The sequence below is a fragment of the Microplitis demolitor genome, chromosome 4, assembly GCF_026212275.2.
Source record: "Microplitis demolitor isolate Queensland-Clemson2020A chromosome 4, iyMicDemo2.1a, whole genome shotgun sequence".
NCBI lineage: Eukaryota > Metazoa > Arthropoda > Insecta > Hymenoptera > Braconidae > Microplitis > Microplitis demolitor.
In genome coordinates this window covers 16,051,901-16,071,644 of record NC_068548.1, presented here as the reverse complement: position 1 = coordinate 16,071,644, position 19,744 = coordinate 16,051,901, and the positions used below count along the sequence as shown (strand labels likewise).

The window sequence follows — 19,744 nt, the reverse complement described above, 5'->3', positions numbered from 1 at the left end:
AGTCTCTGTTGCTCGATGACAAATTTGACCTTATAGCTTGAATTTTCGTCCAGAGATTAAGACAAAGTTTTTTACTCCCAAAGAAAAACGTCTTGTTAAATTCTCTCTTTCTTAGTTGAACTACTTCGCGACAACGACCGCAGCCCAACTCTTGAACATGATTAGGTGCAAAAAGTTTTCATTAGTGCAAAATGATAATTAATGAGTCCAAGATAATTGTAAGGTTTGTATTGAAATCGAAAACATAATATAGTAAAGTAAACAAAAAAAGTATCGCAGATGCTTGGCTGATTTAACTTTTGTTGATTTCACATGAATGATTACTCTAGTAGACGTCGAGGGAACGCTCTACGTTCGGACAACTCTTCATAACGTCTCACTGGCAGTGAACAGACGCAGAGTCCTCGGACTGCTCAGTTGTAGAACTTGTGAGGTGAGGGACACTCATTCGCTGTGAACAAAGGTGTATTGCAGAGGGTGCGAATATTTGTAGTAAGTGGTCTGGGGCACCTTTTTCGAGAGTGACCTACATATCCACAGCTTTAACAATGCCAGAATGTTAGTGGTCGGGTCCTGTCGTGATATTCTTTGCGTAGTTGCTCTAATTCACGGGACTTTCTCTTGACTGGATTGACCTGCGGGTGACTGATTGGCGTCGTTATTATAGTGAGATTACGTACGATGTTGAGAGCTTTTGCCTTTTTATTTACAAACTCCCATTGTCATACATAATTGCTTGAATTGCTCTGCTCCTGGTGAATATAGAGTAATCGCCAATCTTTGCTCTGTCATGCCCGGCACTACAAAGCATTTTAAAAAGCGGGTAAATACATCTTCAACAACGATGAGAGAAGTTTTAACTGGACTTCGAGCAAGGAAACGGCCTGACAGTGTCAATCGAAATATTTTCTCAGTCGCTAATTAGATAGCATTTTTCCATAGAATCAATTGCTTACGTTTGGTCCGACTTCACCAAGTGACAGACTTGACACGATTGACCATAATTTTTTATGTCAGCGAACATTTCTTGCCAATAATATGATGCCGAGACTCGGTAGGTTGCCAATCGTAAGTGTACTCGGACATCATTACAGTACATCCCCGGTAGTGAAAAATCCATTATAGTATTGTGACGTTACATTGCCGAAGAGATGGAGTTGGAGGTGGAGTAAGTGTGAGTCTGTGTGTTAGAGAGATAGAGTAGAATGCGTTTCGATTCGAATGTGGTAGATGGTGAGCTGAGAATATGGAGTCCAAGTGTGTGGTAAATTGAGTGTGCGGAGGAGTACGTGTACGGTACGCGATATATTTTGAAACGTCTGTGTAGTAAAGCGTGGATTCAACGGGGAAGGTCTAACTGTGTCACGGATAGTGGCCAAGATAACGGGCCTCCCAATCCGTGATGATGACTAGGCCCAGGCCTAGCCCTCAGGGTTAACGTGATGATCGCAGAGGAGTGACTCAGATGTCGCTGCCCCTTCGTGTTGGTATCCGTAGTTAGCTGGGGTACGTTCTTGTTTATTTGGGGATAGCAGGCTTCGTTTGTGATGCTCAAGAAAGCTAAAATTCGCTAAATTCGGATACCACGGGGAGTGACATTGCAGGAAGATTCGTGCGTTCACAGCTTGTATGTTTGTGGATGTAAGAATGGATGGAGAAGCGACAATGTGAGAGTGACTGGGAAGGAAACCTTATTATAGAGACCGGTTGCGGATAGCGAGGAAATAAAAGTCGGCTGGCGCCCGTCAGGATCCGGAGAAGATGAGAAGAGTGACCGATGGGCGAAGTGTAACGTAGCCCGATTGTGTTTAATTTGAGTCTGGAGTCATTACGTAATTTTATTGAGTAAAATTGATGTAATAAAGAAATATGACGTTACAGTATATAAAATTAATTTATTATTTATTCATTTTTAATTTATAAAATACATTAAGTTTGAGTATGCGGACTTCAGGAATAGATTCAAAAATGTTAAAATTCATTTATTTTACTAATTATCATTTGTTGATAAAGCTAATTCCATTTATACTTAAAACTTCGAACTTGTAAGCAGTCGAAGTACCAAAAATATCCTTTATAAACAGTATGACCTGTTAGTAGATTTCTTTATTGATGTACAAAAAATGTGACAAGCTCATTTGTAAGATGACATCTTGTGTATGTCGTTCAAATGATTTATTCGGTCTCAAAGATCAGTCTTCTTATGTAAATGATGAAGTTCTTGATGATTAAGTGATTCATATCAATGATCATTTGATAGATTTTATCAACTAGAAATTAAACAATAGTCATTAATTTGTTTATACTTCACATATAAATTTATTTAAACAAAAATTGCAAGCTTTTGGATCTACACTAGACTGTGTCAGAAAAAAAAATTTTTTTTTTAACTAAATACATCTTAAAATATACTTAAATTAAAAATAATCTGGGCATCGGTTGGCCCTGTGGGCCAGCCCCAAAACTTCCCGCTATTTTCGAGCTCGTTGAGCTCAAAAATACCTTTGTTTCCCTTTTCTGAGAGCTTTTCAAGCTCAAAGGGTTACGGTTTATGTTAAGGTTTAAAAACTCAGAATCCACAATAATTGATAAATGAGCGTTTTTTATTATTTTTTTTAAATTATGTTCAATAATTAGCTCAGAAATAAGTATTTACATGATACATTGTATCTATATCGTGTAAGTATATAACGGTAACAAATCAATTTGTTTTAATAACAAATGAAATTGTCTTGTAATTAAGAAATCGATCCGTTATAAGCACACATGATATTCATTATAACAATATCATCGTATTCTAAAGCAGGAATTTGTTAACTTAAATAATCTTAGCTTCCCGTGAAAAATGGATCATACATGGCTATGCATAGCCGTACATGGTTCATTTGTGAAGCATACATGGTGCATAAATGACCATACATGGACATACAAACTTTTTTAATATAGTCATGCATGACCGTATATGAATCATACAAGGCCATGTATGGCAATACATGGTTTTGTATGACTATATATGCCCATGTATGCTCATAATTAACTGAACAAATATGGTTATATATAGTCCATGTATGGCCATACATATTCATCCGTAGTCATGTATGTCTATACATGGCCATGTATATTCGTAACTAATTGAACATATATGGCCGTATATTGTCCATATATGACCGTATATAGTCTATGTATGGGCATATATAGTCATACAAGGATACGCATGATAATACATGACTATGTATGCCGGTGAATAATTGAACGTATATGGCCTATATGGTCCATGTATAGGCATACATAGTCATGTATGACTATAAATGACCACGTATGTCCGTGATTTATTAAACATATATGACCATATATGGCCATACATAGTTATGTATGACTATATATGGCCATGCATGCTCTATACATGCCTATTACTAAACTACCCGAGAAAAAGAAAGCATATATGGCCATGTATAGCCGTATATAGTTCATATATGTAGCATATATGGCCATACATGGGTTTACCAAGTTGTTAATGCAGTCATACATGCCGATGTATGAATCATATAAGGCCATATATGGCCATACATGGTTTTGTATGACTATGTATGCCCGTAATTAATTAAATATATATGACCGTACATAGCCCACATATGGGCATGTATAGCCATTAGGGTGCTTCGTTTCCGGCGAAAATTTTTTTTTTGTTGCTCATTAAGCAAAATATTGTTTTTTATGCTAAAACAAATATTCCTGCCGAGTTTGAGCTGTTAATTCTATTCCTAAGTACTTTCCGTTTGGTTTCAAAGATTTCCAATTTAGAATACATGTAAATTAAATTACTTTTTTTTTAATTTTCTACTACTTAGCTGCGTTTTATGATATCGACGCGGTTTCGGTCGCAAATTTTAGGGCATTTGGTGTCCCCCAAAAGTGCACGTAGTAACTTAGCTGTAATTCTAGCTGTTTCACTGATTCCGCTGAGAAAGTCAGTTTTCGTATCAATTGACCTTTATTGGCTTGCAGAACGTAAACCAATGTATGCACACCAAAAATGTAAATGGGAATTTTATAGGAAATTTTATTCCCTTCAAAAAAAGTCCAATGAGTCACGTCGCTAAGCAAAATATAATCATCAATATGTTGTTAGTGGTATAAAAAAAATTTCCTATTTTTTTACATTACAACATCTTGTTTATAAGTATATTTAATAATCAGCTCAAAATTTTAATATACAAAATCTGTATGTCTATATATGGCCATATGTGCTCATCTATGAACTATGTACGGCCATGCATGGCCATATGTGCTCATCTATGAATTATATACGGCCATGCATGACCATATATGTTTCGTTTTTCACGGGTAAATATATGGTTGAACTTATATTCAATATACTTTAACAGATTTCCATTTTAAGAAATGTATATCATACACGGAAAAAACATTATAGTAATGGCAACTCTCTGGGATAGTGCTGAGTTCTTTCTGTAAAAGAAAAATTTAAGACTACTGTATGCTATCTAGACTATATCCACTACTGTCCGGAAAAGTACTCAACACTACAACTATGTATGGCTATTAGGGTGCTTCGTTTCCGGCGGAAGTATTTTTTTTGTTGCTCATCAAGCAAAATTTTGTTCTTTATGCTAAAACAAAAATTCCTGCTAAGTTTAAGCTCTTAATTCCAATCCTAAGTACTTTCCATATGATTTCCAAGATTTCTCATTTAAAATGCACGTAAATTAAATTACTTTTTTTTTTTAACTTTTTAATACTCAGCTGCGTTTTATGATATTGACGCGGTTTTGGTCACAAATTGTAGGGCATTTGGTGTTCTTCAAAAGTGCCCGTAGTAACTTAGCTTATGACAGAGAGATTATTCTTGCCAAGTCTGATCGCACTTAGTATTATAGTCGAATAATAGAGCGCCACTGGAAGATGGACTCGGCCTTCCAGAACCGGATGTTGTATGATTTTATTTTAATTAAATTAGATTAATTTATTACTCAGGGTCGTTTGTAATATTTTGTGAGTGAGAAGAGGAACTGTAGAATAGGCTGAAATAATGTTACTCCAAATTTTAATTAATTTAAGCACCTTGCTTTATTTTATTAACCTTATGACAATAATTATTTTTTATGACAAACTAAGGTGTCCCCTGGACATTACTTATGACAAAATAAATTTCCTTATGACAAACTAAATTTTCTCGTCTTCCGGACTGTTACTTATGACAAACTAAATTTTCTTATGACAAACTAATATTTATCTCGTCTTCCGGACGGTTACTTATGACAAACTAAATTTGCGTCCTCTGGACGTTTTTCTCATGACAAACTATTATGCGTCCCCTGGACGTTTTCCACACTCACACATCCACGTTAAAATATATCTCGTCCCCTGGACGGTATACCTTATTATTGTCCCCTGGACATTAACCTAAATTTTATAACTCGTCCCCTGGACGGTAAACCTTAATATTAATTTAAAAATCATCCCCTGGACGTATAACAACTTAACCTGTCCACCGGACCTAAATCACAGACACAGTTTTCCTTTACTTAAAATTACTGACTCTACTTTGGACTCTATTTTATTTCATGACGTTCACTTTCTTTTACTCAGTTACTAAACTTGATAATTCAATATAAAAATTTCACTAATAAAATTTCCAATATAAAATTTTCCACCATTATTTAATTCTTTTTAATTTCCACTGATTTATTTAATTCATTTTGTATTTATTAATTAATTAATTTTGGTATTAATTTAATTATTAATTAATTAATTTTCACTGATAAATTTCCCATTAACATTTACTTCCAAAATTTATATAGTTAATTTACTCAATCTTTTCTAATAAATATTCTTACTACGTACTTCAATACTCAACTCAATTTACTGACAAAATAATTCGTTCTTAAATTTCACTCGACACAATTTTACCGTAAATTTTCTAGTGTTTTAAAATTCTGATTTTCGATTTTATAATTTTAATTAGAATTATTTTAACATTATTTTAAAAATATTTTATGACTAATTTTACGACTAGAATTACGTTTAAAATTGATTAGAACATTCGGCCGGTGAATTGGCGTCGCAAGGCCTGAAATTACGATTTTACAACGTGGAAAAATTTTATCTAGAGCGGCCGACAGGCCTGGGATACTTTTGTAATTGATATTGAATTTAATTAAATTTTTTCGGACAATTTACGCGAAAAATTATTTTATTCCAGCCGAGAGGCCTCGAATAGAATAATTTTAGAGTGCAGACATAGTGGCAAGTACACGGCAAAGATTTTCCGGAAATTTCGAGAACACGAGACGCGTGGTTAAGCTAGCCGACGGGCCTTGAGCTACCAATCTAATTTCACTAAACCAGCAGAAAGATATTAAGTAATTTATTTATAATTAATTCGGCTCTCTAATAATTAAATTAGAGGCCTTAATTAATTATAAATTTTACCTTGAGAAAACTCCAACAATTCCGATGAGGAACGTATCGTGGTCTCGTTCAACTCCTAAATTTTTTTCCGCCGGTCTATTCTCCTCGCACTCTCTCTCTCGTCACTCAGAAAATTTTTCTTAATCGATAACCTGTCAATAATCAGTCCGCATTAGTAATTTGTTAAATTATTATTTATTGTAATTATCAGCCTAAAGGCCTAATAATTAATTAACAATTAAATATTAGTTAAAATATTATAATATTAAAAAAAATAATGACAATTGCTATTTTATTTTTTCAATTATTAAAACTCCTATAACTCGGAAACTATGGAATTAGCGACGTGACTCATTGGACTTTTTTTGAAGGGAATAAAATTTCCTACACATTTCTCACAAACATTTTTGGCGTACTTTTATTGGTTTACGTTCTGCAAGCCAATAAAGGTCAATTTGATACAAAAAATAACTTCCTCAGCGGACATCAGTGAAACAGCTAGAATTACAGCTTGTAACAGGGTAAATTTATGAATGTAAATAATTAGTTAATTTGAATTTGAATTTCGTTCCCGCCAATAACCGGCCAACGACCTCGTAAGTTGCGAGTTAGTGATGCGATTAGTCACCGGGTGTCGCATGGATCACTAAGGCCCGTCCGTTCGTCATTTCCTTAGTCTAAGAAAGTGGGAATAGGTTTCCGGGGAAGTGAACTGAAGTGAAATGATATAAGGGACTGCGGAACGTGAAATAGACAGAGTTGTCCAGACCAGTGCAGCCAGATCTCGGACGAAAAGTTCCCCTTCCCAAGCACCGTTTAAGCTGTGAGTGATGCTAAAATGGTGCGAAAGAAGGGGAACTTTTCGTCCGCGATCTGGCTGAACTGGTCCAGACGACGAGAACCACCGGACGCAATTTAGCCATCACCAGGTAAATATATATGTCCGTTCACGCTTCACGTGGAACGAGGCGATTCATTAACTAATATTTAATTGTTAATTAATTATTAGGCCTTTAGGCTGATAATTACAATAAATAATAATTTAACAAATTACTAATGCGGACTGATTATTGACAGGTTATCGATTAAGAAAAATTTTCTGAGTGACGAGAGAGAGAGTGCGAGGAGAATAGACCGGCGGAAAAAAATTTAGGAGTTGAACGAGACCACGATACGTTCCTCATCGGAATTGTTGGAGTTTTCTCAAGGTAAAATTTATAATTAATTAAGGCCTCTAATTTAATTATTAGAGAGCCGAATTAATTATAAATAAATTACTTAATATCTTTCTGCTGGTTTAGTGAAATTAGATTGGTAGCTCAAGGCCCGTCGGCTAGCTTAACCACGCGTCTCGTGTTCTCGAAATTTCCGGAAAATCTTTGCCGTGTACTTGCCACTATGTCTGCACTCTAAAATTATTCTATTCGAGGCCTCTCGGCTGGAATAAAATAATTTTTCGCGTAAATTGTCCGAAAAAATTTAATTAAATTCAATATCAATTACAAAAGTATCCCAGGCCTGTCGGCCGCTCTAGATAAAATTTTTCCACGTTGTAAAATCGTAATTTCAGGCCTTGCGACGCCAATTCACCGGCCGAATGTTCTAATCAATTTTAAACGTAATTCTAGTCGTAAAATTAGTCATAAAATATTTTTAAAATAATGTTAAAATAATTCTAATTAAAATTATAAAATCGAAAATCAGAATTTTAAAACACTAGAAAATTTACGGTAAAATTGTGTCGAGTGAAATTTAAGAACGAATTATTTTGTCAGTAAATTGAGTTGAGTATTGAAGTACGTAGTAAGAATATTTATTAGAAAAGATTGAGTAAATTAACTATATAAATTTTGGAAGTAAATGTTAATGGGAAATTTATCAGTGAAAATTAATTAATTAATAATTAAATTAATACCAAAATTAATTAATTAATAAATACAAAATGAATTAAATAAATCAGTGGAAATTAAAAAGAATTAAATAATGGTGGAAAATTTTATATTGGAAATTTTATTAGTGAAATTTTTATATTGAATTATCAAGTTTAGTAACTGAGTAAAAGAAAGTGAACGTCATGAAATAAAATAGAGTCCAAAGTAGAGTCAGTAATTTTAAGTAAAGGAAAACTGTGTCTGTGATTTAGGTCCGGTGGACAGGTTAAGTTGTTATACATCCAGGGGATGATTTTTAAATTAATATTAAGGTTTACCGTCCAGGGGACGAGTTATAAAATTTAGGTTAATGTCCAGGGGACAATAATAAGGTATACCGTCCAGGGGACGAGATATATTTTAACGTGGATGTGTGGGTGTGGAAAACGTCCAGGGGACGCATAATAGTTTGTCATGAGAAAAACGTCCAGAGGACGCAAATTTAGTTTGTCATAAGTAACCGTCCGGAAGACGAGATAAATATTAGTTTGTCATAAGAAAATTTAGTTTGTCATAAGTAACAGTCCGGAAGACGAGAAAATTTAGTTTGTCATAAGGAAATTTATTTTGTCATAAGTAATGTCCAGGGGACACCTTAGTTTGTCATAAAAAATAATTATTGTCATAAGGTTAATAAAATAAAGCAAGGTGCTTAAATTAATTAAAATTTGGAGTAACATTATTTCAGCCTATTCTACAGTTCCTCTTCTCACTCACAAAATATTACAAACGACCCTGAGTAATAAATTAATCTAATTTAATTAAAATAAAATCATACAACATCCGGTTCTGGAAGGCCGAGTCCATCTTCCAGTGGCGCTCTATTATTCGACTATAATACTAAGTGCGATCAGACTTGGCAAGAATAATCTCTCTGTCATAAGCTAAGTTACTACGGGCACTTTTGAAGAACACCAAATGCCCTACAATTTGTGACCAAAACCGCGTCAATATCATAAAACGCAGCTGAGTATTAAAAAGTTAAAAAAAAAAAGTAATTTAATTTACGTGCATTTTAAATGAGAAATCTTGGAAATCATATGGAAAGTACTTAGGATTGGAATTAAGAGCTTAAACTTAGCAGGAATTTTTGTTTTAGCATAAAGAACAAAATTTTGCTTGATGAGCAACAAAAAAAATACTTCCGCCGGAAACGAAGCACCCTAATAGCCATACATAGTTGTAGTGTTGAGTACTTTTCCGGACAGTAGTGGATATAGTCTAGATAGCATACAGTAGTCTTAAATTTTTCTTTTACAGAAAGAACTCAGCACTATCCCAGAGAGTTGCCATTACTATAATGTTTTTTCCGTGTATGATATACATTTCTTAAAATGGAAATCTGTTAAAGTATATTGAATATAAGTTCAACCATATATTTACCCGTGAAAAACGAAACATATATGGTCATGCATGGCCGTATATAATTCATAGATGAGCACATATGGCCATGCATGGCCGTACATAGTTCATAGATGAGCACATATGGCCATATATAGACATACAGATTTTGTATATTAAAATTTTGAGCTGATTATTAAATATACTTATAAACAAGATGTTGTAATGTAAAAAAATAGGAAATTTTTTTTATACCACTAACAACATATTGATGATTATATTTTGCTTTTTCGAAAGTGATTATGTTCTTTCAATCTTACATAGCACAACTAAACTTCGTTGTAACTGTCGGTTGCATAGCTTAGTCGTCAAAGTGTCGGTCTCTCGTACGGAAGGTCCCGGGTTCGAATCCTACTGAAACGGGTGCGGTCATTAGTAAGTCTAGCGTTTTATATTCGAATTAAAAATTTCCAATTCGATTAGAAATTCAATTATTCGCATGATAATCTCTGCATCGCCAAAATAACTAGAAATAACTAATTTTATCTAGTTAAAATTTCTATACATAGTCATTGTAAGTCATATAATGGCCGTATCAAGCTATGCATGGTCACATATGGCCATATATGGTCATACATGATCATGTATGGAGCATTCATATATGACCATGTATGATTCATTTTTCACAGGTTATGAGTACCAAAATTTTGTCAGTGCTATAAATTTACTTTCTTATAACAAATCACTTTGTTTACTGTAATACAACAGTTTTGTTGCTGTTACAAACCATTGCTAGGCGCAACAAACAATTTGTTAGCGTTACAAAAACATTTTCATCATAACAAATGTTTTGTTATCCGTATAATAAGGAGTTTCGCTACCGATTATCTTCCTAGGGGATCTCGTGTATTTTTTATTGTATTTTTGCAAGATTAAAACTCCTACACACCAAAATTTTATTGATAGAATATGTCATGAATTGGCTTACTTTTAAGAATTAATAAAATATATTTTGATACGCTAGACGTATATCCCTGATTAAAAACTCTGATTGAAACTGATTGAATCTGATTGAAACTCAATCAGAATTCTATCAGTTTCAATCAGAAACGAATTTTCAATCAGAAATGTTCGGGAGCGTTCGAGCGTCCTGATTGACTTTCTACCAGTTTCAATCAGATTCTATCAGAAAAAAATATTTAGTATTTTCTGATTGAAACTGATTGAATTTTTTTCTATCAGTTTCAATCAGGTTCAATCAAAAAAAAATAATTTTAATTTTCGATTATTTTCCGATTGAATCTGATTGAAACTGATTGGATTTTTCTCTATCAGTTTCAATCAGATTCAATAAGAAAATAATAATTTTTAAGAACTTATTTTCTGATTGAATCTGATTGAAACTGATTGGATTTTTCTCTATCAGTTTCAATCAGATTCAATAAGGAAATAATAATTTTTAAGAAATAATTTTCTGATTGAATCTGATTGAAACTTATTGGATTTTTCTCTATCAGTTTCAATCAGATTCAATAAGAAAATAATAATTTTTAAGAACTTGTTTTCTGATTGAATCTGATTGAAACTGATTGGATTTTTCTCTATCAGTTTCAATCAGATTCAATAAGGAAATAATAATTTTTAAAAAGTTATTTTCCGATTGAATCTGATAGAAACTGATTGAGAAAAATTCAATCAGATTCAATCAGAAAATAATAATTTTTAAAAAATTATTATTGTAATAAAAATTCGTATAACGACAATGTACAGAGAAATTGAGCTTCAATGTAATATTAAGCATCAAAATAATTTTGTTCTCTCTAAAGTAAGTATTTAATTTGTAGATAAAAATAAAAGTCAACGTCAGGGTTGAAATTATAACTTTTTTTTTATTGAACCTCAAAATTATTCAGTTGCATACAAATATCCCTGATTAAAAACTCCGATTGAATCTGATTGAAACTCAATCAGAATTCTATCAGTTTCAATCGGAAACGAATTTTCAATCAGAAATGTTCGGGAGCGTTTGAGGCCTCCGATTGAATTTCAATCAGATTCAATCGGAAAAAAATATTTTTTATTTTCTGATTGAATCCGATTGAAATATTTCAATCAGTTTCAATCAGATTTAATCGGAAAATAATAATTTTTTAAAAACTACTTTCCGATTGAAACCGATTAAAACTGATTGAGAAAAATTCAATCAGATTCAATCGGAAAATAATAATTTATTTCTCGATTTTATCCCGATTGATCAATTTTTTATTTCTCCGTGTAGAATGTTCTACTTGATTTTAAACTATCTTCCTGATGAGCTAGATATAGCTAAAGTCCTTAGTAAAAATGAAACGAGGCACTGGCTAGCGTCGCTAAAATCAATGCTAACGGTAGATGACAGACGAGGCGGCCCTCGTTTATTTTTAATAGGGGTATGCGTATTATCTATGAGATACGAGTAGTTTAACATTAGACAGTATAAAAATTGTAAGCTTAATATAATATAAATCCTTTTTACTGTAGAATGTTCTACTGATTGTATCTTATAAACAGTGCACTTTAGCGATATCACCCTGTTTAGAAAATCTCATAGATTCTCATACATTCCCATAGAGATTTTATGAGAATGGATGAGTTCTATGAGAAGTGCTATATGGTTAAGTATAGAGCCTTATACATACAGCTATAAGAATCTCTCGGATTTTTTTAGCAGGGAGGTATAATAAACAATTCTGTAGAGGACGAAATTTTCTAAAAGATGGGTGCTATGCATCTTTTTTCGTACGATGAGCCGTTTTTTTTTTCACTATTAACAAAATTATATGAAACAAGTGAAAAATAGACTTTCGGAGCAGATAGAATCGACATAGATCGAGTTAGAGCAATTTGTTTTATAAACTTTCAAATTCAACAAATTCTCTGCAAATTAAAACTGGTTTCAAAACGATAGCTTAAAATCTGGCTAAGTTATAGCAATTTAAAAAAAATGTTATTCAATTAACATACTTTTTAAATGGAAAAATTTGATACTCGAGAGAAAGTACTTTAAATTAAATTGAAGAGCTGAAATTTTCAGGGAATTTTTTTCTCAATATAAACAACAAAATTTTCTTGTATCGGCTAGAAAAAAAAAATTTCGTTTCAAACGAAGCGGATTCAATTAGAAAATAATAATTTATCTATCGATTATTTTCCGAAAATTTTCAATCAGTTTTAATCAGATTCAATCAGAAAATAATAATTCATTTATCGAATATTTTCTGATTAAATTTGACAGACAATTTTCAATCAGTTTTAATAGGATTCAATTGGAAAATAACAATTCAGATAGTATTGATAATTATTAAAATTTGGGCAGATATGAATTTCATTTATCATTAATTCAGCAATTTTTAAAATATCCGAGTATAGAATTTTATCTGTCTTTCCAATTTAATCAATTTTATAAAAAGTTAAAACAAGCATTTTTCAGGATTATATAAAAACTTTTTTTAAAAAACTGTATTGATTGAGTTTAAAACTATCACGAAAATAAAAGGAAACATCAATAAAAAATTATATATATATTAAGATAGTTAAAAAAAAAAATTTTTTTTTTTTGGTATCCCAAAATTGACAGTCTACCTAAAAATAAAAATTTCGGTACCAATCCAAGCTCTTAATAATAATACTACAGTTTGCGTCAATCAATTTTTCTATTTTCTATTTAAATAACACGGGAAAAAAACTTTTTATTTTTTAGAATTTTCTAACTTACAAGCCAATCAACGAATTATTATGCACGATAGATATTTTTGTAGGATATTGAATGCTCTACAACAAAAGTCTCATTATTTTTTGATAAATCTAACTGTTCAAAAGTTATTTGAGCTTAAAGTCAAATTTATAGAAAATTTTGAGATCTTCTTACTTTTCCGGCGAAACTATCAGTTTTATCAGAAAATCTCATAGAAACTTTTTTGTAGGTAATTTCATTTCTCAAAAATTAATATGAATAAAGTTTTTTAAAATTTCGCTTTTTTTTTCTAGTTATTTTCATTTCTATGTCAAGCTCTTAAAAAAATAGTTTTCTGATTGATTTTTTATAAATTCTAAAATATATTTTTTGTATTTTAACTTATATTTTTTTAATAAATTTTTTTCGTGGGGGTGTTTAACGCAAGGATTTTCGTATGCTCCAACTAATAGAAAAAAAAGTTGCTTGAACCAAGAGAAAAATTTCTTAGAAGAAAAGATATATGTAGAGGAGAGGAAATTCACCAGTCTTAGGTAATAATTATTTAAATTTCTCGCGGTTGTGTCATTTTACGCTGTTGCCGTTGTTTCTTAGCTTCACGACACATGTGACGTCATTAACTAAAATTCACCTCTTATTTTATTAATAATTTAATAACAAACCCATGTTTAATCTTAAAAAAATATTAATCTATTCAGAAGCATTTAATTATTTGATACTGAATGATTTATAGCGATGGTATTATTGTAGCAAAAACTTTAAAAAATATAACACTTTAAAAAATGATTCCCATTTACGCACGTGTATAAGAGCAAATTTTGGAAATTTATTTCTTGAAAACGGTGTAGTAAATCGATTTGAAACAATTTTCATTCTTTAAAATATGTTTATAATCATAACTAACCAGAATATTCATCAATAAGTGAAATGCGAGTATAGATTCTGTAATAATGTATTCTATTATAGTGCCGTATGAAATAATAAAGTGATATAGTGTAGGCATTAAGAATTCGTCGTTTTTCCAACGCCATTCAGCGCTCTTAAATTGAACTTCTGAGGCAAGGATTGCATAAAAACTTTTGGTCGCTTTTATGCATTCTTAATGATACCTTTTACTAAAATACCCCCTTAAACCAATCGTACCATTATGCTATTTCGAGGAAGTTATTTCAAAATAAAAATTTTCGAGATGATATAAACCTAAACATGGATAACTATTACGACTGTAAAAACTATAACTTATTTTTAAGAAATATACTTTTTTCATCTTACCGCATAATGTAGTTATAGGTACTACAGATATAATATCTTGGCCATTATTTTTTGCTATATTGAAGGCTTGTAAAATATCTTCTAGCTTATTGATCGTCTGATTCTTAACACAATAATTTTCAAGTCTTATAATGCACCCTAAATCACTACATGATTCCATAGTGACATGTTTAAATGTATGACTTAATAAATAAAGTATGCCAACATTAAATTGAGTTAATAGAGAATATCCGATAAGAACCAGAGTTTCATGTTCTTCAAGTCTTATTATCATGTCATAAACTTTTTTTGCTGTGTTATAGTTATGAAATTCCAAATCGTATTGAAAAGATAAATAATTTACAATTTTATTGTTCGATATAAAAATCATTGCAGATTTCTTATCAGGGTAAAACCATTCAAGCTCAAATGTATTCATAATTTCTATCGCCGAATCATAAACTTTAAATATGTGTGATTCACAAAACTTTGAATTGCGGCTTTTTAAGTATGCTGCTCCCACATGTATTTGAAGTTCTTCACATTCATCAGTGTACTGCAAAAATAAAATAAAAAAATATAATAAATACTATAAAAGTCATTACACATAAAAGTATGCTGTTTATAAAATCCCTCATTGAAAAAACATCATATTTGCGTTATATATTTTCGTCATGTCTACGCTAAAAGCCCCCATTATTGGGAGGGCCTGTAATATTGACATATTGTTTTGATTTTTTACTTTTTTAATTGACTGTATGAATAATCACATTGCTCAATACTTCTTATCAATTTTTTGATATTTTTAAATGGAAAAATAGTTCAATTTTATTTCTAGGTATAAACTATTCGCTGTAAAAAAAATTTATTTTCCCAAGTAAACCACCATCGCTAGAATGTTTGAAATTTCTTAACAATTTCGTTTAGAGAGATCGTATTTTTAGAAACGGTTGTCCCTATACAGTTCTAATGTAAGTGTATCATTAAAAATTGTTTCAAGTTATTTAGCCTAAATAACCCCAGAATTATTGATTTAGACTGATAAATCTTAATTATCATTAAAAATAGTGGGCGTCAATAGTCGGTACATAAAAATTCACGTGTGTCAACTAGCGACAGGCCACAAACTAAAGTAACTTAACCTCCATAACATACATATTAATATATCTATGTTAACACGCTATTTAGTAATTTCATAATAAATAAAGCATTGAATGAAAAATTGTCGAAGCAAGAATAGTGTCGTCAAATTTATAAAAAAATATAACAGTGTCCTAAATGAATTTTAAATTGTAATTATCATATTTTGTCGTTTTTAATTAAAATATTTATAATTACTTTGAACCTAATTGACGGTGGTCTTTAATCATTTTTTAATAACTGCTACGGATACGCATTAAACCTGTTAATAATGGGGTCCATGGTATGTCATTAGTTGGCTCTGATACTATTTTACCCTGTCAATAATACCTACACTCGACTTATTGGTATTTAAATTAAGATATTTTTTATTTGATTTATTGCTATTTAAGTAAATTTATAACATAAACCGTTTTTATTTCCAAAGATCAGCGGACAAAAATTACTTTTTTTCAGGAAAATGTATTTTTTTTTTTTCAGTCCAACCGTTTTTCAAACACTTTAAGCTCACAAATTTAGAAATAATAGCGTCGAAATTCAAGTTCCGTTTTAGTTGTAAAAGTATTCAAATCCTTTGTAGTTCAATTTGCCGCTTCCCGCCCCTGCTTAAAAGATACGGTAGATTCTGGTTTCGTCGTAAACTCGTTATATTGGGACAATACTCCTCAAGATTCGACTAAACCAGACGTACGCTCATACAATACACAACGTCTGTTTTGATTGTACATTTTTTTAGAATTAAGTTGAGAAAAAATTCATTCAATTTTTAAAAACTCCAAGAAGAAATATATAGAATTATAGTCCTCTTTTAAAATTTATACTTGAGAAAAGAGCAGTACTTTAACCTAACGCAGGCAACGCTTTTTGAAATCGAGAGTATAAATTTAAAGGTACACGGAGAAATTATTTTTGTTTGAAATGCTATGGTGTCATAGTAATGCCGGACCATATTCACCATCGGTCGGAAATGAAAATAAACATATGCAAATATTATTATTGCTATAATAAAATCAATTGATCGTTAATCAATTGTTAACAACGATTATATCACAAATTACTGTAACCATTCGAAATTTTACTACAGTCACAGTAATTTTTGCATGTGTTTGTTTCAATTTCCGACAGGTGGCGAACATGGTCCAGTATTATACCAGTATGACACCACAGCATTTCAAACAAGAATAACTTTTCCGTGTAGGCAAAACTTAGAGCTTACTTGGAATGTATAAACATTGTTGATGATATTGATACAGACTTCTTCATTGAGAATCGATAAACGTTCAAGTGCTGTCATATGAATTTGTTTTTGCCTTTGGTTATAGGAGTCATAAAATGATTTATTATTTAAAGTCGGATAACATTGATTTAAAATCGTCGCACCGACAATTCCCATATTATTGTGAGGCAGTTTTCTTAGTTTATGATTTCGAATGTAATAATTAGCGACTGCTTTTTTTATTCGCCTCAAATAAAAAAAATCATCTTGAGTAGATTTAAACGTTTTTATGTTATTCAATATTTCATCACATTGAAAAGATTTAAAATAGTTAGCATATTCAACAATTTGCGTAATGAATGAATGAGGAATATCATTTTTTCTGAACATCGATAGCGTAGTACCATTTTCATAATATTTCTTGAAAATATTTAAATATGGTTGAATGGTATCCCGTCCTTTAAAACTTAAACAAATTAAATAAATTTCTGAATTTCCCGCTTTACTGGTAGCTGGTTTTTTCATAATGATTTTGTCAAAACAACATGTCAAAAAATATATTAAACATATTGTTGAGTGCTCAAAAGTTGTGAATATTTTTAAAAGAAAATTAGCATTCGTACTTAATAAATGAAGTGCTGTTACTGCTTCACAGAAATGTAAGTGCGACACAGTAGTCTCTTGTTCATCCGGTCTATCCATACAATCAACACTACCATCAGCGGTAATCAGCATTATATTATCATTATTATTTTTTTCAAGTTCAATAAGTAAATCTAAATTCTTCAAATTCATTACGTTTCCGGTATTATCAGCTCCAAAATACCAATGGTCCATAGTGTGAAAAATAAAACGATCATCACAAAGCATCGCAGACAAACAATTTCCTTCATAATAAGGATTTAAAGTGGTTGCTCTCCAGTTCCAATCAACGAATGGCATGTTAATTTTTAGCCAATGATTGAGTGATGTTACGAAAGCTCCTGGTGCTTCACATAAGTGAATAGTTTTTAGTTTTTTCTTATGGATGGTTTCTTCTGGTATCAATGGAAAATTAGAAGCTATTTCATAAAACTTACACCATGCTTGAGTGAGAAATTCAGGATTAACATCCCTTTTCAACCTCCATTTGATACCTTCCGCAATGTTTGTATTTCTCGTATGATTTCTCCATTCAGTTGGATTGTAATCGCTAAGAGTGTTTTTTATTTCGTTTAAATTTTTTTTCAATAGTTGCAAGTCTTCTATACTCCAAGAACTCTCAGTGAACATAGTAACAGGGCTCGGTAGTTCATAGTTATCATTTTTGATTTCAACTTGTTTATTAAACAATTTTTTGACAGCAACATTTATTGAATAACTAAATTTCTGGGAATTTTTACGGCTTCGAAAATGTTGCGAGGATTTGAAAGAAGTTGGCAAAAGGTAGTCTGCATGTTGCATGTCGGGTTTGTCCATTATATCTTGTCAGTCAAGATCAGCTATCTTTGTCTAGAATAGTAATAATAATTAAAATACATAATACATCAATTTAATAAATAATTACTCACTTACCATTAATGACTACTGGTAAAATAACTTCTAAGCTTTGTTCAATTAATGTATGATTATAATAAGTACTTGATGAATTAAAAATACATTATTATCAATTAAGATTATTTATAATAATGTTGCTACATTAAACCTTTTCCGAATTCGTTTTTTTTTCTTATTAGCTACAGTCCCGATAGGACCACGTGCTGCATACTGTAATAGTAATCCTCTTGATCCACGTAGTATGTATGCATGCGTACTGTAGTCAGCAAATTTCAGGCAATTTCAATGTCAAACTACTGTCAATTTTAAGCTAAAGTGGCTATTAGGGTATATTTAGAGTGTTGTTATGTCCTCAGGTGCCTCAGGTGCTTTCACCTGTTAATTAATTAGTGAACTTGAGAAACATAAATAGGCGCGCATTTAAGCTCCATTTGAAAGTTATATATTAATACTTATTGCGTTTTATCAATATTTGGTCAATAATTTAGATAATAAATCGTCGTGGCATGTACTTATTAAATTATAAAAATTGAAAAAATAGATAAGTAAATTTTTATTTTATATTCAGACAAATATAAATACAGTTTGAGTGACAAGAACTTAACTATTATTGTTAATATATAGTTCTATATTAAATAAATAGTAATTTGTATAATAAATAAATTAATAGAAATATTGAAACATAGCATTAGAATAATTATAATGATGTTTCACGATAAATGATAATGTCAATTGTATCAAATAGCTAAATATAGAATAATTATAAAAGAATACGCCTCTGAAAGTCTAGAATATGTAACTGAAAGATTGTATCTAAGTACAGGAAGATAGAATATAAATAATATAAGTAATTAGAAGACGTAGAATGGATAAAGTAAAGAACGTAAATGTGTAAGCTTATATCTCAAATTTGTATTAGTAGAAAGTATAAATGCATAAGTTTATTTGGTAAAGAACTAATATAAAAGAAAAAGATACAAGCCGGACTTATAACGCGATTCGACTGTATATATATATATATATATATATATATATATATATATATATATATATATATATATATATATATTGTATGAGCACGAGTATGAGAGTAGTGGAGAGAAATTGGGGAGTGGAGGTCAGAGATCTCTCTGCCGTCTGATGTAACTTCACTTCTCTCCGAAAACT

General features: G+C 31.1%; 1 protein-coding gene across 2 annotated transcripts; it reads right to left on the bottom strand.

Annotated features, from left to right (window-relative positions):
- Positions 1–1,916: 1,916 nt before the first annotated feature.
- Positions 1,917–18,909, bottom strand: LOC103571661 (cap-specific mRNA (nucleoside-2'-O-)-methyltransferase 2). Of its 2 annotated transcripts, XR_001345242.2 has the most exons (5): positions 18,596–18,909; positions 17,042–18,532; positions 14,707–15,241; positions 6,451–6,581; positions 2,181–2,270 (listed from the first exon to the last, which is right to left on the bottom strand). XR_001345242.2 is itself a non-coding variant. In XM_014442848.2 (4 exons), exons 2-4 carry the CDS (start codon positions 18,497–18,499, stop codon positions 2,176–2,178), a joined length of 2,088 nt encoding a protein of 695 aa, XP_014298334.1. In that variant the 5' UTR covers positions 18,500–18,532; positions 18,596–18,908; the 3' UTR covers positions 1,917–2,175. The 2 variants fall into 2 exon arrangements, 1 of the variants encoding a protein (XP_014298334.1); XM_014442848.2 differs by lacking the exon at positions 6,451–6,581 and having other exon boundaries at positions 1,917–2,270; positions 18,596–18,908.
- Between the last annotated feature and the right edge of the window lie 835 nt (positions 18,910–19,744).

Excerpts from the sequence above, each read along its gene's own strand:
- LOC103571661 (XM_014442848.2), bottom strand. The coding sequence starts at position 18,499 with ATGGACAAACCCGACATGCAACATGCAGACTACCTTTTGCCAACTTCT. Across the intron at positions 15,242-17,041 it reads ACAATGTTTATACATTCCAA|TACACTGATGAATGTGAAGA; the intron begins GTAAGCTCTAAG and ends TTATTTTTGCAG. Across the intron at positions 2,271-14,706 it reads ACCTATAACTACATTATGCG|TTGATAAAATCTATCAAATG; the intron begins GTAAGATGAAAA and ends TTTAATTTCTAG.